The sequence below is a fragment of the Cervus canadensis genome, chromosome 30, assembly GCF_019320065.1.
Source record: "Cervus canadensis isolate Bull #8, Minnesota chromosome 30, ASM1932006v1, whole genome shotgun sequence".
NCBI lineage: Eukaryota > Metazoa > Chordata > Mammalia > Artiodactyla > Cervidae > Cervus > Cervus canadensis.
Window position 1 is genome coordinate 16291210 of NC_057415.1, and position 24841 is coordinate 16316050.

General features: G+C 39.5%; 1 protein-coding gene across 1 annotated transcript; it reads right to left on the bottom strand.

The window, feature by feature from the left end:
* Positions 1-717: 717 nt before the first annotated feature.
* ZNF367 (zinc finger protein 367) lies at positions 718-24617 on the bottom strand. The gene is made up of 5 exons (XM_043453427.1): positions 23803-24617; positions 9942-10092; positions 6933-7052; positions 5793-5931; positions 718-3232 (listed from the first exon to the last, which is right to left on the bottom strand). The coding sequence occupies exons 1-5, from the start codon at positions 24217-24219 to the stop codon at positions 3010-3012; spliced, it is 1050 nt and encodes a 349-aa protein (XP_043309362.1). The 5' UTR covers positions 24220-24617; the 3' UTR covers positions 718-3009.
* Positions 24618-24841: the final 224 nt, after the last annotated feature.

A 24841-nucleotide genomic window follows, 5' to 3' on the forward strand; every position in this document is an offset into this window, starting at 1 on the left:
CAGTATTTTAAAGTCACTTTTCAAGACAGTCTTAATCATATTTGCATTGAATTTGCTTCTGTGTACATACTTCCTGGAACTTAAGTTACTGTCAAAAATCTCATCCTTTCTGTGTTTAAACCACAACTGACACTGAAGAGTTGCTTGTGAAATTCTTTTGCACAAAGCCTGGACAGGCTGAAACCTTGCCACTGCAAATAACCAACTAAAGATCTACCAAAAATAATTGAAAAATTAAAGCAATTTGCTTGACTCAGAAAAGTAAACAAGCCTTGAGTGGATTCTCCAGGGTTGACCTCAGATTCAACACATCCTGGATGTAAGTGAAACAAAACTCCAGTTCCTGATTACCCTAATATAAAGCCTGGGATAGAGCTGGCAGTAGTTTGATGCTTTATTACATCGATATTTTTACACTGTAATAATGAAAACAGACGAGGAAGTTAAATGAATATCCATAGTCTAAAAGGCCAAAACTTTAAAGTAAGAAAAAGGAATTCACACAATGGTTCCAACTATGCTAAAAAGATGCCTGAGACTGGAATGAAATATAAAATGCACCAAAATAATAATGACAGGAGAATGTATGGCTACATGATATTTCTTTCCATCTTTAAATTTTTATATTATGGTTATCGTATTTTTATTTTTTTTGGTTATAGTATTTTTAAAAAAAACAAATTATAAAGGGTTTAAGAATGAGCATGTACTTTAAACTGTAAATTAAAGTAAATTTTTATTCAAAGCAACTTTTAAAATTACAGCATGTTTATTCTTATGCTGTTAACTCTGCCAAACTACAACTTAGCCATATGAAGCATAAAACACTTCAAAAATTTGAATGTAAACCACATTTTTAACACACCTCAAATTTTAGATGCCAATGTATTTTGTCCAAATATATAGCTTATATCAAAAAAGGAACATTTTAAATATTTCTATAGTAAATAATTGTAATAATTTCTTAAAACTTCCAATTATACAAATAGAAAATGTTTGTGAATATAACTATTATAGTTGACAAAAGCTGACAGGAGAAACAAAAACTCTTTACTTTTGAAGGCCTTAAATTTTATTATGTGTGAATTTGTATTTTTTAAATTCCTACTGCATTTCCTTCCTTAGGTAAGTTCATTAAATTTCCCAAGACTGATGAAGCTTTTTAGAATTCATTTAAGTCATCTTTGAGAGGAAAATTCTAGAGAAAAATGTTGAAACCTAAACCAAGAAAATTCAGATGCTATAGTCTCTCTTACTGTGCTCATAAGTGCTCCAAGTTAAAATTCTATATACCAGATTACCAAAAAAAAAAAAAAAATTCTTAGACCATTACAAATATAAATTCTCTTATTACAAAAAAAAACAAAATCCCTCAAGATTTGTAATTTACTGTACAGAGGAATTACATTTTTAAAGTATGTCCTCATCATACACATTATTTGTTACTATTATCTTTCATACTTTTGCCTCATTTCAAGACATTTACATACATCCCCTTCCCCATGGCTACACATTTTAAACTATCTGTGTACTGCAACATGTTGGGATTTTGAGATACAGAAGCCTACATTTTAGATGTTTAAACTACATCAGTAGGCTACTACTTCAATACAAAAACAAGAAAGAAAGGCACTGACGAGCCCTTATTTCCCTTATTGTGACGTTTACTCCAATTAAGCAATCTATAAAATTACCATGCTATGCATGTTATTTAGTTTCTGCTTAAAACAAGCTAAAATGATGGAAGTTTATGCCTACATAAAGGAGGTGAACTACTCAGCTCTTCATTTTTCTATTCATGCTTCAGTACATAAAGTGGTGTTTAAAAACTTCATCTATTTTGGAAAAAATTATTTAAAACCACCACACAAGTTAACACACTTGCAGTTAAAACTATTCCGGAAGCCTACTTATTTGAGTAGCTAATATTTTCTGCAGTGTTTAACTGATAGCTAAATTTAGTGAACACAAAATAGCTTGGCATGTTATTCTGAAGTAAAGCAAGAAGGTGGCTTTATGCACTGAAAATATAAATAGGAGGCTTCCATTTGCTAATAATTCTAAACAAGCAGTACATTTAAATTTAGTGTTTGCTAACAAAAGATCTAAAACGGTTCACTACAAAACAACCCTGTAGATGTCCCTTTTATTAATAAAAATCCAAGTGCCAAATCTCATTACAGGGCCCACAATATATTTTTAAAATACCGATTACCAAGTTACCTAGACTTTGCAAGATTAATCATTCAATTTCAGCAAATGAGAAACATGAAATGTGCAAAAGTTCCCAAGTTAACAAGCTAGGGTGACAAGTGCTTTCAAATCTAAACATCATAGTGAGTTGTAAAACCTCAGAAAGATAGAATAAGATTGATTTCACTCCAATTTTGAAAATTCTTAACTACTGTTCATCTTACCAAGATCTTCAAATATCTGTTTTCTTCCAAAGTCCCAAAGTTAGAAAGTCTTCTAAAAGTCAGTTTTCCATCTCTAGTCTTATTAGGCACACTATTTTGCAATTTTAAAATATATACCTTACTCACATCTTATGCTTTCTGCTTCAGTGTTTACAGTATTGTTAAACATACTAATATACATTGTTAAAACTGATCTTATAAATAATCTATTTAAACCTTCTTTGGCTACATGTACCATGCTTTTTTTTTTTTCCCCATACAAGTGTCTTATTCAGAAAGTGCTTTCTGTGAGAACTGCTTCCAATGAATGCATTAAACTTGCAAAATCTAGCCTCCCACAATACGTAGTTTTCTACCCTGTACTAGAAGTCCCATATTTACAAAATATTTTAAACTTTACAACAAATCTATGACCATATAAAAAAAGTGCAATTCTCTCTCACCCCATATTCTGGGGCAATGACATTCTTCATACATTTCTACAGAATAGCAGCCTATGATAAGCAAATAAGGTGCTTAGCTTATGCCCCAGGATCTACTTTTTAAGTACGCCGGGCAGTACTTTTGTACAGTGGAAGAGTCAGTGTTCGGGCTACTGGCGGAGCGGCGCTCCCGTCAGGTTGGCGAGCTCGATGAGGGCGAGGGCGCCGTGCAGGCGCTCCCGCTGCTCCTGGAGCCGCCGCTGCGCCCCGCTCTTCTCGTCGTCGTCCTCGTCGGACGGGAGGAACTCCAGCGGGTCCCGCTGCTCCTGATCGGCCTTCCGACCCAGCTTCCCTCTCAGCGTGGGGGCGCGCTGCTCTCGCGTCTCCCAGTACCTGCGTGAAACGCATGCGCGTTACTTACACGTATAGGTAGCCTTCTCCAATGCTCACTTTTCTAAAAAAAAGGGGGTGGGGGGTCTTCACTACAGTATTATTTGGTGTGTTTCAGTTTATAAAGTTACCAAGTGAATACGTTACATGTTTCCATGCTGCTGCTGCTGCTGCTAAGTCGCGTCAGTCGTGTCCGACTCTGGGCGACCCCATAGACGGCAGCCCACCAGGCTCCCCCGTCCCTGGGATTCTTCAGGCAAGAACACTGGTGGGTTGCCACTTCCTTCTCCACATGTTTCCATAACATGTGGAAAAACTCAAGTTCAGGAAGCTGAAGGACTTGCTTAGAATGCCACAATCAACAAGCAGCAGCTCAGACTCAGCTCTGGAGTCATGTGTTTTCATCATTAAACTGATTTCAAGATCACATGTGAAATGGACTAGAGTAAAATATAGAAATAGAATAATCATTAGAAGCCTATTTATCCTATCCACAGAGGGATGATGGCTTCTGATAGAGCTAATTATGAGAAAGTTTAAACCCACCAAAAAATAGCACAAATGGATTACTAAGGGTAACACATAGAGCTTATTCAAGAATTTAAAAGCACCATCATTATTCTATTGCATGGTCAACTGATAACGCACAAGAGAAAATGCAAATGTTTCACCTTTTCTGAAAACCAAAGAAAGGCATATTTAAATGACAGTACCATTACCTACAAAAATGTCCATTCATGTTCATAACAGCTTTATTTGTAATAGCCAAAACCAACATAAAGGCCTATCAAGAGGTGAATGAATAAATAATTGGAGTTACGGCCATACAACAGATTACTGCACAGCTATAAAAAGGAATGAACTGATACACTCAACAACACCATGACTCTCAAAATAATTATGATGGTTGAAAGAAGCCAACCAAGTACATAATGGGCGATTCCATTTGTATAAAACTCTAGAAAATGTGAACTGTACAGAGAGAAAGAAGATGAATGTTTTGGGGGGCTGGCAGTGGCAGGGAGATGCAGGCTTACATGAGGAGACTTGTGGAAGTGATGGGTATGCTCACTATCTTGATTTTGGTGATGGTTTCACAGGTATCTACATATGTCAAACACATCAAATTGTGTACTTTAAATGTGTACAATTTATTGTATGACAATTATGCCTCAATAAAGCTGTTTTTAAAATTACATACAAAAAAAAATTACAACTACCAGATTTCAGGACACCTAGACTACCCAAACTAGAAAACTTGTGGAAATACTCAGAAACATAAAAAGAGAAATGCAAACAGTTCAATATGACTTCAAGGACAACTAGAAAAGGAAAACAGCAAAATACAAGTCAGCAAGGTCAGCAAGGACTAGGTAAGGGCTTTGAATGCTATAATAAAGGGTTTAGGCTTCATACTGAGAATCATATTAGCATTTTAGAAAGACTCCTCTGGCAGCAGCATGAAGTATCGATTGAGAAGACTTAAGTGGCTGAATCTGAGAATTGTTAAGGAAGTAGAATCCATAGGTTGATCACTGAGTAGATGGGAGAAAAATAAGATAAAGACAAAGATGACTAGTTAGTTTCTGGCTTGGGCAAAATTAGATTCAATGGGGCAGTGGAAGCCAGCAAGGAGGAAGAAAATAGTGCAATACTTGAGACAAACCCAATCCCTGCCTTTGTGGAGCTTATGATCCAGCAGGGAAGATAGTCATCGAACAAATAAATGTGTGATGGAGGTTTTGAGATAGAAAATACAACGTGTTATAAAATCATGTTAAGTGGATTTAACCTTATTTGTTTTGGGGGTTACTGGGTAGGTTAGGGAAGAACTTCCTGAAGTGATGTTTAATCTGAGTAAGAAATGAAGAAATGAAGAATGAGCAGAGTGAAGAGATAAGTGAGCACAAAGGGCTAGAAACTACAATAACAGTGCTGTAGAGAGACAAGGAACCCAGGTGGCTGGAGACAGTTGTGTTGCTAGAGGGAGGCAGAACCACAGAACATAATTAGGGATTCTAGAGTTTATCCTCAGTGCAGAGGAGACGAGTGAAGCCAGGGAATGGCACAATCAGCTGCTGCTGGTGTGTGACGACTCCTTAAATCAAAGCATCCTTACTGGAATGTTTTTATACTGGCCACTTTGTTGCCATTAACAAAATTAAACTGGATGCTTTTGGAAATTTTACTTTAGAAGAACCTCTAGTCTCTGTCTCTCTCATAATCAACACATCGCTAAATTCAATATAAAGAAAATGAAGATGGATTGTACTAATGACAAATGAAATACAATACATAAAAAACATTCTTTTCAAATGGGATAAACCCTTGCTTTTAAATAAATTGTGGTCTGAGCGCTCAGACTAAACATACAGTAGTCTATCACACACAGATCCAAATAAAACTCCTAACAATTCTGTGCTTTAAAGAAATAAAGTGCCATTTCAAGTTATTTTTAAAAAACATGTATAAAAGCAACTTAAACTGACAGAACTGTGTAAGTCCCCAGCTTCAACCCGCACACTGGGCAGTATTCTGCTGTAGACTCCAGGGAGAGCCTTACTTTGCCAACCACTCAGCGGCAGCCTGGTTGTCCACAGCCTGGGGCTTACTGAGAGCATCTGTGGGCTCCTCTCGCTTCAGCCTGGCATAAGGGTGCTTCGGACAGTGGCGGTTTGCATGGGTGAATCTGCTTAGGCAGCCTTCAAAACACAGAAGGAAACACTTCATCAGAATCTGGATATCTAGCAGACATGGAAAACGTTCAGTTTCACTGGTATCCGAAAAAAAATAAGATGATGAGATTTATCATTCTGTAACTTGAGAAAAAAAAACCTTAAACTGGTATTATCAATGCCACTGAGAGGAAGGTGAAGATGGTTCTTTCACCTCCTGGTCATTGCAATGTAAATGCATTAAACCCCAATGGAAAGTAATTTATTAGCACAAGTCATAAAAATATTCAAAATCTCTGACCCAGGAATTTCGTTCTTGGCATCTGTCATTAAAAAAATCCCAAAAGGTAAATAAAGCTTTAAATAGGAAAACAGGCCTCTCATGTTTGTTGATAACAAGCAAATTTTAAAAACATTAAATATTCAATATCTAACATTGAGGCAATCGTTGAGTATATATGCTACATTTGTAACAACTGATATTAATCAAGGAAACCACAGAGCAACAGAACAAAACTGTACTGAATTTCAAATATAACTGTGTAAAAATGTACATAAGAAAAACATATTAAGAAACTGGTAAAACAGTAAGTAAACACTTAAGAAAAGTGTTAAGAAATTACCAACAGTAGCAATGTTGAGCTGGTAAAATCCACTCCACCCCCACCCCTCCTGAAAATTTAAACAATAATGTGCTTCCTTCAGTTTAACAGTTAAAAAGTTTAACACCAAAGTAAAAGCCTACGCTAAAGGCTATATTTACTTGAATAGAGTTTTCTACTGCCTACAATTGGTTATAGATTTTTAATGCCCTTTATAAAGATTTTCACCTAAAAAGAATACTTTACTTAAAAATCAATCATTTCCTAGCAACTGAGCATGGATCACATATTAGCAAGGGAATATTAACTTAAGAGGTTTGATAAAATCTCTATCAAAAACTTCACTTCCTAAAAATTCAAGCAAAAGATATTTTAACCTTTAACTCCCAACTGGTTATTCCATAAACTTAACTTCTAACATCATACCGTTTTCTGAACAAACAAAAGGTTTTTCTCCGGTGTGAAGACGCTGATGGGTTTTGAGCTGTCCGCTTTGAACAAAGGCTTTTCCACAGTCTGGGTAGTCACACAGATAAGGTCTCTCACCTAAGTAAACAGATGTCGTTATATTTATGAGACAATAAGGTGGGGAGGGGGGAGGGGCAGGGAGAGAGAATCAACCTTTACATAAGTCATGACTGCAAACAACAATAAAACATGCCACAGCCTCTACAGAGCTGCAAATGGAAGTGCTAAGGGCACACTTCGATAATATGAAGCAGCGAATCACTTGGAAGCACGATGTTTTCTTTAGCCCTTGAGCTTTTCGGTACCCCGGTTCACAATCTTTGCAGTTATCATATTCAGCTTATCCCATATTCTGCCCGCCCCCAACCCCCCCCCCACCCCCCGTCTGAATCGCTAGCTCTTGCTGATTATTTAAAACGTCTCCACTGCCACCCTTCTCTGGTCAGACTGGCAGCCCCCCCACCTAGAAGGAACCCTGGCAAGTCTCTAGTCTCTGACTCCGTATAGCACTTTTGGAGTAGATGGCAGAAAATAATTGCTTTTTCCATCCAACTACCCTCTAAAACCATCCCAAACCCTACTCTTCTCCTTGAACAAGTAAAAACGATCTGCTGACTTTTAAATGGCCCTCTAATACCTGCACTGTAGCTACTGGGTTCAGGAACAGGGTTTATCTTGACTTCCCTCCTGGAGATTCACTCCAGCCACGAGGCAGTTCCCTATCTTCTACTCCTTGGAATCCCTATCTTTTCTGACCATTCAGATCTTCCCAATCCTGTAGGCTCCTAGTGAAACTTCTTCGACCCCCACCGCCCCCGCCTCCGAATAATTAAGTGACATATCCCTCCACTAACTTAGTATCCTATGTTGTTTATGCATCATGAACTCTCCTTATACAAAAATGAACAGCACCTTGTACTGTACACAGCATAGTGTTAGGCTAAAGAAAGTGCTCAAAAAGGTTGTTGTTCAATCATAATTAAACTTATTTCCTGAATAAACATTCTTTGGTCAACAATTATACACTGGTTCTTCCAATATGACTCAAAGAACAGTAATGAGTCTTCCCTAAATTTTTTATTTAGAAATGTACTAAATGAATGTTAACAGTGGGACACAAGTTAATAAACACAGACTAGAGTAAGAGAAACGTTTTTCTACTCTCTAAAAGCATATACTATTGGAACTTAACTATAGCATGGGGATCTTGGGCTCAGGTCGCCGGGACACAGTGTAATAGGTGTAGAAGCATTGGGTGACACACAGTGGCTCAGTGGTAGATCAGTACTGGACTCAAGCACCTTTTTATTAAGCCACGTGATCTTCAATCTTGGCAACTGATTCCACATTGGCAACATGTACTTTATAGCTATGAACCGCTTATTTGGGGTTATTTCAGGCTGCTGGTGGGCTATATATATAGTCCATGGGGTGGCAGAGAGTCGGACACGGCTGAGCGACTTCACTTTCACTTTCACTTTTCAGGCTGCTGCTGCTGCTAAGTCGCTTCAGTCATGTCCGACTCTGTGCGACGCCATAGATGGCAGCCCACCAGGCTCCACCGTCCCTGGGATTCTCCGGGCAAGAATACTGGAGTGGGTTGCCATTTCCTTCTCCAATGCATGCATGTGACCCCACAGATGGCAGCCCACCGGGCTCCTCCATCCCTGGGATTCTCCAGGCAAAAATACTGGAGTGGGTTGCCATTTCCTTCTCCATATTTCAGGCTAAGTTGATTGAAAAAAATTCTCAGAACCAGATATGCATAAAATAATAGTTTTACTGAATGGTACCTGAATTCAAAACATCTTGGCCACCTTAGTTTATAATGATTCAAAATTAAAACTTTACCCCTTTTCAGGGATTTAGCTAAGAACACCTATATTCTAGCATGTCATTGAACTATATCTTTTCAAAAACTAAAAAAAGAAACAGGTGATAACCATAAACATAGTGGAACAAACAGGGGACTACAGGTGAAAAACAAATTCTAGATCAGTACTGACCAAGAGAAATAGAATGAGAACCGCTTCTAATGGCCACATTCACAAAGTAATACAAAACAAGTAAAATTAACTTAACTATATACTTTATTTAACTCAATACCTTTAAAATTTTATCATTTCAATTTGTAATCATCATCAAAAATTAAGGACACTGTTTACTCTCTTTTTTTCATACTAAGTGTATTTTATACATACTGCTTATCTCAATCTGGACTAGCCACAGTTCAAGTGCTCAAGGGCCACATACGCTACTGTATCGGCCAGTATACTTCTAAAGAGTATGAGAAGTTGTAAGTCAGTAGTAATTGGGTGCTTTCGTGCCTCAGTTTCCTCATCTGTAAATTATTTGATGTCATCATTAGAAATATATGGCTCCTTCAGGGACCAACTTTCTCTGTGGCAAGAACAAGACCCTCTTTATATTATCTTTTTGTTCTCTGTATGGTATTTTAAATGCAAGTATCACTTCTTCACACAAATAAAGATATATGATAGTCTTAGGATAACTACCTACAATACATTTAATTCTGAAAAATTACTTCACCTTAGATTTAATAATAACATCAAATATCCTGATGGCAGAGGACTCTAGACATTCTATTAAAAATCTGACTATTAGTGATTTAGGATTTGACTTACAAATCAGTTTTAACAGTCAAACAGACAACTTAAAAGGCATATCAAGTAAAATGTGGATAGACAGGATAGAACCAAATTTAGTAATAATATTCCTGTGACAGCTACACTAATTACCATGATAACTTTAGAAATCACATGGTTATCAATGTTCAGAAAACTATCCCTCCCCACCAAAAGAGAAGCTGACTACACAGTGCCTGCTTTTAAAATTTTACAATAAGGAAATGTGAGGCAACTAAAAAATTAATTTATAGGCCTAAACATCAAATCAGCTTTCAGTTAAGTATCACTTTTGGCATTCTCTAAAATTTGCTAAACTTACCTGTATGAGTCCTTTTGTGAGCCTGGAGTGATTTCTCCCGTGGAAACACCCTATTACAGATGTTACAACGGATTCTGCTGGACGAATGCTCTCCTTCATTTATTAAATCCCGTACAGTATCTGCTCTGGGTCTACCACGTCGGATTCCATCCTGTTAACAATTTGTAAAACATTAATATAATTTCTTTCACTCCACTCATTAAAATATAGTATCATAATTCAGGCATACTTTTGTTTATCATGCTTCAATTCAGTTCAGTACAGTCGCCCAGTCGTGTCCGACTTTACGACCCCATGAACCGCAGCACGCCAGGCCTCCCTGTCCATCACCAACTCCCGGAGTCCACCCAAACCCATGTCCATTGTGTCGGTGATGCCATCCAACCATCTCATCCTCTGTCATCCCCTTCTCCTCCTGCCCTCAATCTTTCCCAGCATCAGGGTCTTTTCAAATGAGTCACCTCTTCCCATCAGGTGGACAAAGTATTGGAGTTTCAGTTTCAACATCAGTCCCTCCAATGAACACCCAGGACTGATCTCCTTTAGGATGGACTGGTTGGATCTCCTTGCAGTCCAAGGGACCCTCAAGAGTCTTCTCCAATACCACAGTTCAAAAGAATCAATTCTTTGGTGCTTAGCTTTCTTTATAATCCAACTCTCATATCCATACATAACTACTGGAAAAACGATAGCTTTGACTAGACGGACCTTTGTTGACAAAGTAATGTCTCTGCTTTTCAATACACTGTCTAGGTTGGTCATAACTTTCCTTCCAAGGAGTAAGTGTCTTTTAATGTCATGGCTGCAATCACCATCTCCAGTGATTTTGGAGCCCAGAAAAATAAAGTCAGCCACTGTTTCCCCATCTATTTGCCATGAAGTGATGGGACCAGATGCCATGATTTTAGTTTTCTGAATGTTGAGCTTTAAGCCAACTTTTCCACTCTCCTCTTTCACTTTCATCAAGAGGCTCTTTAGTTCTTCTTCACTTTCTGCCATAAGGGTGGTGTCATCTGCATATCTGAGGTTATTGGTATTTCTCCCAGCAATCTTGATTCCAGCTTGCGCTTCTTCCAGCCCAGCATTTCTCATGATGTACTCTGCATATAAGTTAAATAAGCAGGTTGACAATATACAGCCTTGATGTACTCCTTTTCCTATTTGAAACCAGTCTGCTGTTCCATGTCCAGTTCTAACTCTTGCTTCCTGACCTGCATACAGATTTTTCAGGAGGCAGGTCAGGTGGTCTGGTATTCCCATCTCTTAGAGAACTTTCCACAGTTTATTGTGATCCACATAGTCAAAGGCTTTGTCATAGTCAATAAAGCAGAAACAGATGTTTTTCTGGAACTCTCTTGCTTTTTCGATGATCCAGTGGATGTTGGCAATTTGATCTCTGGTTCCTCTGCCTTTTCTAAAACCAGCTTGAACATCTGGAAGTTCATAGTTCCCATACTGTTGAAGCCTGGCTTGGAGAATTTTGAGCATTACTTTACTAGCATGTGAGATGAGTGCAATTGTGCGATAGTTTGAGCATTCTTTAGCATTGCCTTGCTTTGGGACTGGAATGGAAAGCACTTCGCAGACACTGCATTTTTTAAAATTGAAGGATTTGCGGCAACTCTGTATAGTCAGATGGTAGTACTTTTTATAAATAAAGGGTTTTTTAGTTATTTATCTATTTATTTTTTTGGCTGCTCTGGGTCTTCATTGCTTTCTGTAGTTGAGGCAAGCAGGGGTTACTGTCTAGTTGCAGTGTGTGGGCTTCTCATTGTGGTAGCTTCTCTTGTTGCAGTTCCTGGGCTCTAAAGCACAGGCTCAAGCAGTTGTGGCACATAGGCTTAGCTGCCCCGTGGCATGTGGTATCCTCCTGGACCACGAATCAAACCCATGTCCCCTGAATTGGCAGGTGGATTCTTAACCACTGGACCACCAGCGAAGCCCCATAAAGTGTTTTTTGGACAGCAAGGAAATCAAACCAGTCAATTCTAAAGGAAATCAACCCTGAATATTCAGTGGAAGGACTGATGCTAGAGCTGAAGCTCCAGTACTTTGGCCACTTGCTGCAAAGAGCAGACTCCTTGGAAAAGACCCTGATGCTGGGAAAGACTGAAGGCAGGAGAAGGCGGGGAACAGAGGATGAGATGGTTGGATTGTCATTGTTTTCATTGACTCAAGGGACATGAGTCTGAGCAAACTCTGGGAGATACTGAAGGACAGGGAAGCCTGGCGTGCTGCAGTCCATGTGGTTTCAAAGAGTCAGACAGGACTTAGCGACTGAACAACAAGCTTTTCTTTTAGACATAATGCTATTGCACACTAAAGAGACTATAGTATAAACATAACTTTTTATTCACTAATAAACTAAAAAAGTTGTGTGACTTGCTTTATTTACTGCGGGAGTCTGGGACTAAACCCACAGTATCTCAAAGGTGTGCCTGTGAATAACCATTGAATCCCTTTCTTCAGTGACATCAGGGAAATGGCAGAGTAGGTAGTTTCAAGGTCCCACCCCTCCCCCCCAAATCACTGAAAAATCAAGCAAAAACTGTCAAAATCAGCTTTGTCACAACTCCAGAAAATAATCAGAAATTTACAGCAACTCAGCCAACAATAACTCAAGAAACTGGCAACGTAAAACTGTAGGAAAATTGTACAGCACATCTGACAACTCCTTGCCCCACCCTCTCCTCACAGTGGTCTTTGAAGACAGTTGTCTTCATCCTCAGTGTAGGATCCCAGTCTTTGGTTCAAGAGAGAACAGAGAAGACTTCATATTCTGAAAGAATTGTGTTTGTCTGTTTTCCCCATCCTGGGGGCTACCTGAAGCTCTGACTAACTTAGAACTCCCTCTGGGCAGAAAAGTGGCTACACGGAGGGCATCTCTCAAAAACCTTGTAAGGCCAATAACAACTTACTGCCACCTGGGGAAAAAGATTTCAACTAAGGCACACAGACACACCAAAAACCTAGGAGGAAAAGCTGGGGAGAGAATTTCTTTGGGAAATTAGGGCATTGAAAAGTGCCCACATATCCTAAAGGAAGGAATTTAGGAAGTCACATACTTGCCCAGCACAGGAATCATACTCAGAAAATATCTGAAAAGAATCAAAGCTTTCACTTCTGACTGATTTTTAGGCTCAGCACAAGCAAGAAATGAAGGTTAACACAGAATTGTAAACAGTCTGGCTAAGTATATAAGGAGAGCTACAGCACAGAACCATTCTGCAAAGTTAGAAGGGTTTTACTTTTTTACTCTCTGTTCTTATTTCTCCCCCCGCCCCACCCTCCGTTTGGTTCCAAGCACTCAAGAAAATCTCAAAATATGAGCTGATCTCAAGCTAAAGAAATAGACTTCAGAGAACAAATGCAACAAAGAGTTTACAAAAATAGTTTAGAAAAGTCACCAAACAACTACAAACCACAGTATACAACTAAAACAAACGCTGAGGAGAGAGAATTTGATTTCCAGAGCTACTACTTCATAATATTCAAAACACCCAGTTTTCAACAATATATTACAAAGCATGCAAAGAAACAAAAATATGACCCATGCATAAAAGTTAATTTTTCCTCTGAGGAAGCAGACCTCATAGCTTACTAGACAAAGAAGTTAAATAAACTGTCTTAAATACGTTGAAAGAGGTAATAGAAACCATGGACAAAGAACAAAAGAAAACCAGAACTCTGTTTCAACAAACAGAGAATGTCAATAAAGAAACAAACTATGTTTAAAATATAGAAATTCTAGAACTAAAAAATACAATAACCGAAATGAAGGAAAAAAAAAAAATTCACTCCAGAGTCCTAATGGCAGATTTGAACTGGCGGGAGGAAAGAACCGGCAAATTTAAAAATAGGCCAACTATTTTTAATCCAGTCTGAGGAACAGACAAAGACTGAACAGGCCTAAGGCCCCAGTAGGACATCAAGTGTCTTATGGGCCCATTTGGGCTGCTAGCACAAAATACTACACACTGGGTAACTTATAAATAACAGAAATTTATTTCTCACAGTTCTGGTGGTTGTAAAGTCCAAGATTAAGGTGCGGGCATGGTCGGGTGAGGGGCTACTCCCTGGTTTACAGCCAGTGACTTCTTGCTGTGTCCTCACATGGCAGAAGGGGGCAAGAGAGCTCTCCAGGGCTTCTTTCATAACAGCTTTAATTCTGTTTTTGAGGGTTCCACCCCCATGACCTAACCACCTCCCAAAGGCCCCATCTCCTAACACCATCATTTTAGGGGTCAGGATCTCAACACACAAATTTAGGGGGATACCTCAGCATTAAGCTTATCAACACACACACAATCAGAGATCCAGAGGCAAGAGAAAATAGGACAGAAAGAATATTTAAAGAAATAATGGCTGCAAACTTTCCAAAGTTAATAAGACACAAGTCTAAACCTCCAAGAAGGTCAATCAACTTCTGTAATAAACACAAACAGAGATGCACAGGGAGACAAAATCAAACAATCAAAAGACAAAGACTCTGGAAGCAGTTTTTGTCAGTTTTTATCATGCCTACAAATTCTAAATAGGATTAACAGCTGATTTCTCAGGAGAAACTGTACAAATCAGTGGGATGATATGTTTAAAGTGCTGGAAGGGAAAAAAAATCAAACAATAATCTTATATTCAATAAAACTATTGTTCAAAAATGAAGACATTAAGCATTCTGAGATAAATGCTGAGAGTTCACTGCTAGTAGATCTGCCCTACAATAAATCTAAAGGGAGTTAGTTCTTCAGGCAAAAATGAAAGGACACTAGACAATAACTCAAAGCCATACAAAGAAATAAACACCACCAGGTAACTACCTAAGCTAGAGGTATTGTACTTTGGGCTTATAATGTCTCTCTTCTGTCCTATATAAAAAGTAAATGCCAAGTGCATTAAAAAAATAATAAATCTTTGTTAGTGGGAACACAATATAAGATGCAATTGTGACAACAATAACAAAAATGGAGAGAAACAGAAATATATGGGAGCAGAACTTTTGTATACTATTGGCACTAAGGCGATATTAATTCAAAATAGATGTTTTTCACATTTTTAAGAAGTTAAGCAAAATTCCCAGAGTAATCACTAAAAAGAAGAAAGGAAGGAAAAGAATACCAGAAAAGGAAAGAAAATGATAAACTACCAAAAACTCAAACACAAAAGGAGGCAGTAATGGAGGAATTCATAAACACAATAGGTGTAAGACATATAGAAAACAAAAGGGGAGTAGTTCTTCCTTATAAGTAATCACTTTAAATGTAAATACATTAAATTCTACAAGTAAAAAGCACAGATTGGCAGAATGGATTTTTTTTTTTAATGAACCAACTATATGCTATTAACAAGAAACTCACCTTAGAGCCAAAAACATAAAAAGGTTAAAAGTGTAAGGATGAAAAAGAGAACAATTATAAACACATGCATACCTAACAACAGAGCTCCAAAGATGTATGAAGCAAAAACTGGCAGAACTGAAAATAGAACAAAATAGTTCAAAAATGGCTGGAGATTTTCACTTTCAATTAATGGTAGACAACAAGACAGGTCAACAAAGATATAGAAAACTTGAACAACACTATAAACCAACCACACCTAACAGACATATGCAGAACATTTCACACAGAAACAGAAAAATACCCATTTTTCCCAGGTGCATATGGAACATTTCCCAAGACAGACCATATGTTGGGCCCAAAGCAAGTATCAATAAATTTTAAAAGATTGAAATCATCAAAAGCATCTTCTCTGACACACATGGAATGAAACTATAAACTGGTAACAGAAAGAAAACTGGAAAACACACAAATATGTGGTAATTAAACACTCTTAAATAGCCAATGGGTCAAAGAAGAGATCACATGCACAGGTCCAATGGAATCCATATTAAAATCCCAAAGGTCTTTGCAGAAATGGAAAAAGCAATCCTCTACTCATGGAATTGCAAGAGGCTCCTAGTAGGCGAAACAGTATTTTAAAAGAACAAAGCAGGAGGACTCACACTTACAAAACCTATTGCAAAGCAATGGAAATTAAGACAGTGTGGTACTGGTGTAAGGATAGACATAGGCCAATGAAATGAAATTGAGAGTCAAGAAATAAACCCTTATTCTATGCCAACTGATTTTCAACAAGAGTGCCAAGAACACTCAATGGGGAAAGAACAGCTCTTCAAAAAACAGTTCTTAGATAACTGGATGGATTTCCTCCTACAAAAGAATGAAGCTGTACCTCACACAATATATCAAAAATTAACTCAAAACGCATCACACCAAAATGTGAGAGCTGAAACTTTAAAACTCTTAAAAGAAGGGGGGGGGGGCAGAATAAATATTCATGACCTCAGATTTGGCAGTGGATTCTTAGATGAGGCACCAATAGCATAAGCAACAAAAGAATACACACACTGGACTTAAAATTAAAAACATTTGCATGTCAAAAGACATTATCGAGAAAGTGAAAGGACAACCTAGAGAATGGGATAATAAGTTGCAAATCATTTATCTGATAGGTTTCAGTATCTAGAACAGATAAAGAACTTTTGCAACACAATAGAAAGAAAACTCAAATAAAAAACGGGCAAAGGACTTGAATAGACATTTCTCCAAAGCAGTTATATTGATACATATGGCCAGCAAGGTCATGAAAATGCAAACCAAAACCACAGTTGAGGTTAATTATACCTCAGTAAAGCCTGAAGAGAAAAAAATTAATTAAAAAAACCATAGTGAAATACTATTTCACACCAACTCGATTATATGAAAAACAAAACAAAACAAAACCAGGAACATAAGTAGGAAATAAGGTGATTTTTGGCATGAATGTGGAGAAACTGGAAACTTCTGCTGGTGGGAATGTAAAGTGGTTCAGCCATCATGGAAAACATTGACAGTGTGATACAATATCATATATATATGTACGTACACACATACAATGGAATGTTATTCTGTCATAGAAACAGTCATACATGCTATAAGGTGGATGACCCTCAGAAAACAGTATACTAAATAAAAGAAGTCAGACACAGAGGTCACATATTGTATGACCCGTGTTATAAGATGTCCAGACAGAAAACAGTTGGTGTTTTCCAGAGACTGCCTATAGAGCAGAAAAGGGAGTGGCTAAATAATTGATAAGCAACTTTGGGGGTGATGAAAATGTTTTGAAGCTTGATATAGGTGGTAGTTTCACAACCTTCTGAATTACTAAATGTCAGTGGATTACAATTTAAGATGGTCAATTTTATGCTATGTAAATGTCAGCTCAATTAAAAAAAAAACACTAAAGAGCTCAGAACATACTATGGCCTTTAGTTAATAATGTATCAATTTGGTTCATTAATTACAATGAATGTGGGACTTCCCTAGGGGTCCAGTGACAGATTCTGCACTCCCAATGCAGGGGGCCCAGATTTGATCCCTGGTCGGGGAATTAGATGCCACATGCCACAAATGAGACCTGGTGTAGCAAAATAAATAAAAATATATTAAGCACAACATGTATAAAAATGATGTAAGATATTGGCAATAGAGGAGACTGGGAACATGCTTGATGGGAACTCCCTGTACTGTCTTAACATTTCTAGGTTTCTAAAACTAATCTATAATAAGCATTTACTTGAAGAAGAAAAAAAAAAGTTTTCTTCCCAGGTAAGTTACATTTTTACACATACAAGTTATATATAAAAAATAACACCTACATCCAAACTGAAGATGTTTTTCACTGCTTTCCATATAAAAACCTAAAGTCTTCCCAAAGCTTAGAAACATCACCTGAAACCTTGATAATAAGCAAGATTCCCTTCAGTCAATGTTCACCTTGAAAGAAAAGCATAATCTTAATATGGATGAGTATCTTATAGGATAAACCATGTCTAAATATTCATAGATAGTAAAACCTCTTTTTCCAACAGCTTAGAGATGGAAGCAACCTAAATGTCCACTGACAGATGAATGGACAAAGGAAATGTGACATTTTCTTACTATTCAGCCTTAAAAAAGGCAATTCTGTCATATGCTATAACATGGATGAACATTAAGGATATTATTCCAAGTGAAATAAGTCACAAAAAGATAAATACTACATGATTCCACTTATATGAGGTATCTAAAGAGTTTCAAAAGCCTTAAAACAAAAGCAGAATGGTGGTTGTCAGGATCCAGAGATGGAGAAAATGGGAGCTAGATGGGTATAGTTTCAGTTTCACAAGATAAAAAAGTTCTGGAGTTCTATTATGACAATGTTCATATAGTTAATATTTTTAAATGGTTAAGTTGGTAAATTTTTTGTTTTTTTGCCACAAAAGTGAAAAAAGAAAAAAAGAATGTAAGAAAGCACTGTGGCAGATTACTAACATTGTTAAAATATTCAATGCCCCTCCCTCCTGTCAGCCCCATGGAGGCCAACTTGGCCATATGGCTTTGCTTTGACCAATAAAACATGAATGGAAATTACATGTGTGACCTCTGAGCAAAAGGTTTACAAGCCATCACAAGGTTCTACCATCTCTCTTTCTGCTCCACCTTAAGACTCACATGTCCCAGCTAGGTCCCAGAATGAACAGGATAAAGAGCACCCTCACAGGATGCATAATACAAGCTTTGCATAGATTGAGATTGAGATTTTGAGGTTGTATTCTGCAGCATGGGTTAGCCTAAGCTAACTGACTCAGGAACACTGTTAATATATATTTGTTGATGGGATAAAGATCTCATCCATTCTCTGCAATAACTGTATAACTTGTTGCTGGTTATGGTATCATGGGGCTTCCCTGGTAGCTCAGCTGGTAAAGAATCTGCCTGCAATGTGGGAGACCTGGGTTCAATCCCTGGGTTGGGAAGATCCCTTGGAGAAGGGAATGGCTACCCACTCCATGATTCTGGCCTGGAGAATTCCATGGACTGTAGTCCACGGGGTCTCAAAGAGGCGGACCTTCACTTCACTTCACTTCATGGTATCATGAATAATTGTTTTAAATGCAAAATAAACACACCATCTACGATCCATAAAAATCACAGGTGATTGGTTCTGTTAAGAAAGAAATGGAACATGAAATAAGGTTAATTAAAACCTTCAGTGATTCAGCTCTGCCACAGCAAAAAGGATCATTTCCCGACTATTTTTTAAATACATAAAACATACTATTCACTGTATTACAATTTGAAATAACTGATTTAGTATCAAATAACTAAACTATTTAATATCAAAATTTTAAGATTACCCATTATTATTTTCTGTTTCTGGTTAAAAAAAAATTAACAAGCATGTTTTACAGTGGGGGAACATTTTTTGTTTAAGTTAACTATTTGGTTGCTTCCCAGTAACTCTAAGATCTTGTCTCAGCTACAAACCACATGTTCATTTTCCAAATGAGAAATAGGGCTGAAAAATCCATCATAATCCAACATCTCAGTGATATGCAGGTAAAGCTTCACTAAGCGTATTTTTTTAGCTAAGAAAATTAAGCAAGGCAAGTAATCATCTAATACCCTAAATAAATGAAAAAAGAGCATCTTTTAACCATATATACAAAAATGTCACTCTAAGAAAACACTTCATTTCAGCCTTAGCAATTAAAAACAAAAGCATGTTTCCATGTACATTTTGACAATAACCAAGTGTTAACTCATCAATGACTAAGTATACTTGTAGTTTAAGAGATAAATCTTGTCAAGACTGCTTGATAATCTGCAAAAATAATAATAAATAAAGAATTAGAAACTCTAACATATCTTAATGCTATTATGTGGCCACTGCTGCAAAATAAGCTATTAGAAAGAAGTAAAATAAATATATTGTCAAAAATGTTTGCATATCTCAGCAATTTTAATTTTTAAAACAATCCCAATACCACCAGAAGGTAGTGATTTAAAAATACTTTCTAAAATACTTTACGATAAATGTTTTATTCTCAAACATCAATAACTTTAAAAAGTTATTTAATAAAGTTTGAGTTATTTCTCAAGACACTTAGAATAACGTACACATTAACCTAAGCTTTAGAAAGTTATATTCAAACTTGATGTTTGCATGATTACTAAAAAAACTAAAAGTTCTTGACACATTTTTTACAAAGCAAAATTCAAATAAAGTATACAAACAATCTGGAAGGAAAAGAAAAATAGTTTTCAGTGGAAGAGGTGTATACCTTCTTTTTTTAATGGGAAAATGTAAATAGATCTTATCTCCCTTTTCCAATTCAGATTTGATCCAAATTTCCTGTGGCTCACATAACTGCTTCTTAATGCTGTCCCTTACTTTGACTTATCTTGACAACTTTACAAGTCTTAATTATTATCTATCTATTGCATGTACTCTCATAAAGCACCTCAATTGAGATATCATTTTGAATAGTGTATTTTATGAGTCTACTTGCATCTTCTTTTTTGGGGGGGTGCACTGGATGTTTGTTGCTGCATGCAGGCTTCTCTAGCTGCAGTAAGAAGGGGCTACTCTCTAGTCGCGGTGCATGGGCTTCTTATTACACTGGTTTCTCTTGTTGCAGAGCACGGGCTCTTCTAGAGCATGCAGGCTTCAGTAGTTGTGGTGCACCGGCTTAGTTGCCCTGCTGCATGTGGAATCTTCCTGGACTAGGGATTGAACCCATGTTTCCTGCATTGGCAGGTGGGTTCTTAACCACTGGACCACCAAGAAAGTCCATTTTTCCTTTTCTTTTTTTGGCCAAGCCACCCAGCATACAGGATCTTAGTTCCCCCACCAGGAGTTGATCAGGGATCAAACCCATGCCCCCTACAGTGGAAGCACAGAGTCCTAACCACTGGACTACCAGGGAATTTCCTACTTGAATCTTAATATTAAAGGGAAAAAAAACAAAAAACCATAAAGTCAACTCACAGAAGCAGTATCATGTAAGGATTAAGAGTAAGAGCTCTAAAAGGTTTCAATCAGTGCTGCTACTTATCATATGATGAACTTAATTTTGAGGACTTCTCTAATTCTTCCTTTTTCATCAGATAAACAAGGTAAATTGATTAAAAAATTCAAAACAATCAACACAAAGTATGGTGGTTTGCTCTGCAAGGCAATAAATAATAAATGGTGGCTACTGTGTTGATGAAACATGTTAATATGATGTTATGTTTAAATATGGTGGTGATCAAAACTACAGGCTACTACAAGGCTAAGTACAGTCTAGATGTTTAAAATGATCTGTGATAGAAAGGTGAAACAGGATAGGCAGCTGGCAGGTCTTGAAGGGTAAATCTGAGGATATGCAGAGAAGTCAAACTGCACAGGCCCCACAGTGGAAAAATAACTTCATGAATGCAATCTGAGTAAAGAGCACAACTATGGAGGCTTGGAATATCCTTAGGCAGAGGAAAATTAGACGTGCCCCCTTCCCTGCCAGAATTCTACAACCTGGGGAGAGACCATGTTAATATATAACTGTATCCCAATAGTGCTGAACAATCTTGTGATGAGGGGCCAAAATAAGCTGGCAGAAGATGGATATTTTCCCCACAGGCAGGGGAGACAATGTTGGGCAGCAACAAACAAAAAAGCAAGGACTTAGATGCTGAAGCCTCCCTTCCGAGCAGTGGTAACAAATAGTGAATGAACACAAACGTTCTCAAACCCATAGCCGTTATTGCCTCTTACCCAAATACTGAGAGAAGGGTGTGTGTATTGGGGGGGGGGGGGGCGGGGGGCGCCGAGATAGAGGGAAGCATGCTATTGGCACCAACTATATCTTGGACTTGTCTTCCCAGAAGGTGAGCAGATTCAGCCACTATGATTCATTCATGCATGTGGAAATAAAAGAACTACAAGTACTTTAGAAAAGCCAAACAGAAGAATTAGACTAAAACTAAAGAATGTACTGATCATAAATCAAACTAGGTAACTTCCCTAAAAGAAAGTATATTCCAGACCTTCCCCCATCAGAATGGAGACGCTAAATGAATGAATTTTTTGGAGCTGTATTTGGATTCTTCATTGATAAAAGGATCAACTTGGCTAACAATTTATGAAACAGTTATAGTATGGACGACTGTGAGGAGGGAAAAAAGTAACATGTATAAAAGCTTTTTACGTGTTTTTCGTTAACTTGTACTATATTTTACCTCTGATAAATAGACAAAGTAAAAATAAAATTCAAACTCATGCATTAGTAAGAACTTTTTTTTAAAGACTTATGTGACGATAAGACTGTTTGGGGCCAAAAAACCAAACCAAACAAACAAAAAACCCCATACCTATAGAATTTCATTTATCTATGATAACATTAACCTCCTTGGATAATCCAAAATTAGATTCAGTTATAATCAGGAATAAAATAATAGATGCAAAATCTTCTACAAGTAAATTATGCATATATGTGTTTATGTTGCTCTATATAACCTACTATATATTTTTTTCAAGTACTAAACATGTAAATATGTTAATATGGAAAAATACCTAGGATATCCAGCCATCTTATTAAGGGCTATTTAGAGACAGCACACTGTGATTGCTCACTTCACAAATTCAGCACTAATATAAATATTTCTACTACTTCTTTCAAATTTTTACTTAAGTAATAGCTTTAAGAGTTGAAGTATGTCAAGGCATATAGCTGTATAATTACAGTACTTTAGTAACAATGTAATTAGTAACAGTGTACCAATTTCCTCAGGGCTCAACAAGGAGTTTCAATATCTTTGCTACTGTGTGTAAACGATGACCAACTTGTTTCAATTGATACAGTATTTGCGAATATAAATGTACTTATCCACAAGGTGATTTATCTTTAACAAACTGCTTATCTTATATAGCCACTTAACTAATAGAACTTGAATGCTAAACTTATATCAGCACTACTCATTACACAAATACTTTTCTGTTATTGTTGAGTATCTAACTCGTGTCCGACTCTACTGTGACCCCATGGACTGAACCCCCCAGGCTCCGCTGTTCATGGGATTTCCCAGGCAACAATACTGGAGTGGGTTGCCATTTCCTTTTCCAGGGTATCTTCCTCATCAGGGATGGAACCCGCGTCTCCTGTGTTAGCAGGCGGATTTTTTTACCACTGAGCCAACCATGGAAGCCCTGCTTCAGAACTTGGAGCCACAAAAACGCGTCTATCCTATCAGCATTCCTGCTACCTAGCTGTGGACCTTGGGGAGCTCCCTTCATCAATACCTCTAAGTATCAATTGCCTGATCCGTAAATTGTAGGTTTGAATCCTTCCCGGCTCTAAAACAGACTGGGTCTCCAAGCAATTCGAAGCCGCTGACAACAGCGTCCGATTCCACTCTGTGCTCTCAGAATCTAGCAAAGTTGTACGCTTACTTAGTACAACTGGGAGCCCAGTTGTACCCTCTGGGTAAGATTCCCCTAAGTCCCTTCTTGTTCTTCGGCCGTCTCTGCAAGGCATCTTCAGCAGGGTCGTGGTGTCTGCAGTGATGAAGCAGAAACGGCGCAACCCCTCCCTTCCTGCACCCAGAGGAACAGTTGAAGGCCTGCGGCCCCTTCCCGCCCTCTCCCGCCAGAGAGGACTCAGCGGTAGGCCGAACGGCTGACAAAGCCGGCTGACCATTCCGGTTCGTGACCCCCAGGCCGCGCTCCCGCCCACTGCACCTGCTGGCCAGTGGCCTCTGTTCCGCTGGGCCTCCCCAATCCCCTGCCGAAGTCACATGACTGAAGTCCAGTCCCGCCCCCGAGTGGGGGGGCCAGATTTTTGGCGCGCGGCAGTGACGTCAGCGTCCTGTCACCCGCCACCGCCCGCCCCCGCCGCAGCCACAGCGACCTAGCGTTTTTAACTCGGCCCCGCCCCGCCCGCCGAGTCCGCGGGCGCTGCCGGCTAGGCAGCGCCGTTAACGGGCCTCGACTGCCCCGCGCCCCGCCCGCCCGCGCCACTTACCTTGAGGTGGCCGCTGTCCGGGCTGCTCGCCTCCTCCTCGTCTTCACCTCCCGAGGCGGCGGCGGCCGAGACGGTGGGCGGCGGCGCGCCCCGTCCGCGAAGCCCCAGGTGCTCGGCGGCGGCGGCGGCGGCAGGCAAGGCAGCCGAGGCTGCGCCCCCGGAGGCTCCGGGGCTGAGCGTCACGTTGTGCGCGTTCTCGCCCCAGCGCCACGGGTACACCATGAAGTCGCTGAAGCCAGGGCTGGTGGGGATGAGCGGAGGCGGCGGCTCTGGCTCCCCTCCGCCGCCGCATGTGGGCTTGATCGGGGTCGTCCTGATGACCGACACCAGCACCCGCTTCGGGGAGTCCTGGCAGAAGATGACGGGCGGCGGCTGAGGGGCGTTGTCCGCCATCTGCGCCTCCACACCCCGGATCATTGCCTGGCCCGGGTCCGCAGCTCCGGCGGCCGTGGGCCGCAGTCCCCGAGCCTGGGTCTGGTCCTTGCTCCGCTCGCCGGCGCTGCTCCGAGTTGCTGGCTCTCAGTCTTGCCGGCTCTCAGTCCCGCCGGCTCATGGCAGGCGGACGTTTCCTGGAACCCTCCTGCGCTGCGGCCAGCGAAGGAAGAGAACGGCTCGGCCGGACCAGACGATCAGGGCTGGACCCCCAAGCCTTGGGTCAAACCCGCTCTCCGCTGTTTGTACTCTCCAACGCAGGCTGCAGCTGCGGGAAGCAGCGGGCGGCTTGCCTTTGCGATGACAGGGAAGCTGGACGTGCGGCGCCGAGCCCCCGAAAATAACAACCTGCCGCCGGGGTCCAGGCTCCTGTTTTTCCCGCGTTACATTTCGCGCCTGGGCGGAACCAATCACCGCAAGGCCCCTGCCCGCTGGCCGCAGCGGCGAGTGACAGGAGGCGCGAGCCAATGGCCGGGCCTGGACTTCTTTCTAGCCAGACCGGGGTGGAGCCGGACCTGCGCGCGGGTCCTTTCTGCCATGCTATTGGCCGCCGCTCTTGTATTTTTTTTCTTCCAAAGGAGCCAACAGCGTTCGAAACTCCAGGGGA

What these genes read in the sequence shown, in the direction of transcription:
- ZNF367 (XM_043453427.1), bottom strand. Translation starts at nt 24,219, where the DNA reads ATGATCCGGGGTGTGGAGGCGCAGATGGCGGACAACGCCCCTCAGCCG. An exon ending in TCACAAAAGGACTCATACAG is followed by an intron (nt 7,053 to 9,941) that starts GTAAGTTTAGCA and finishes CTGTTTACTTAG; the next exon opens with GTGAGAGACCTTATCTGTGT. An exon ending in GCCGCTGAGTGGTTGGCAAA is followed by an intron (nt 3,233 to 5,792) that starts GTAAGGCTCTCC and finishes CGTTTCACGCAG; the next exon opens with GTACTGGGAGACGCGAGAGC.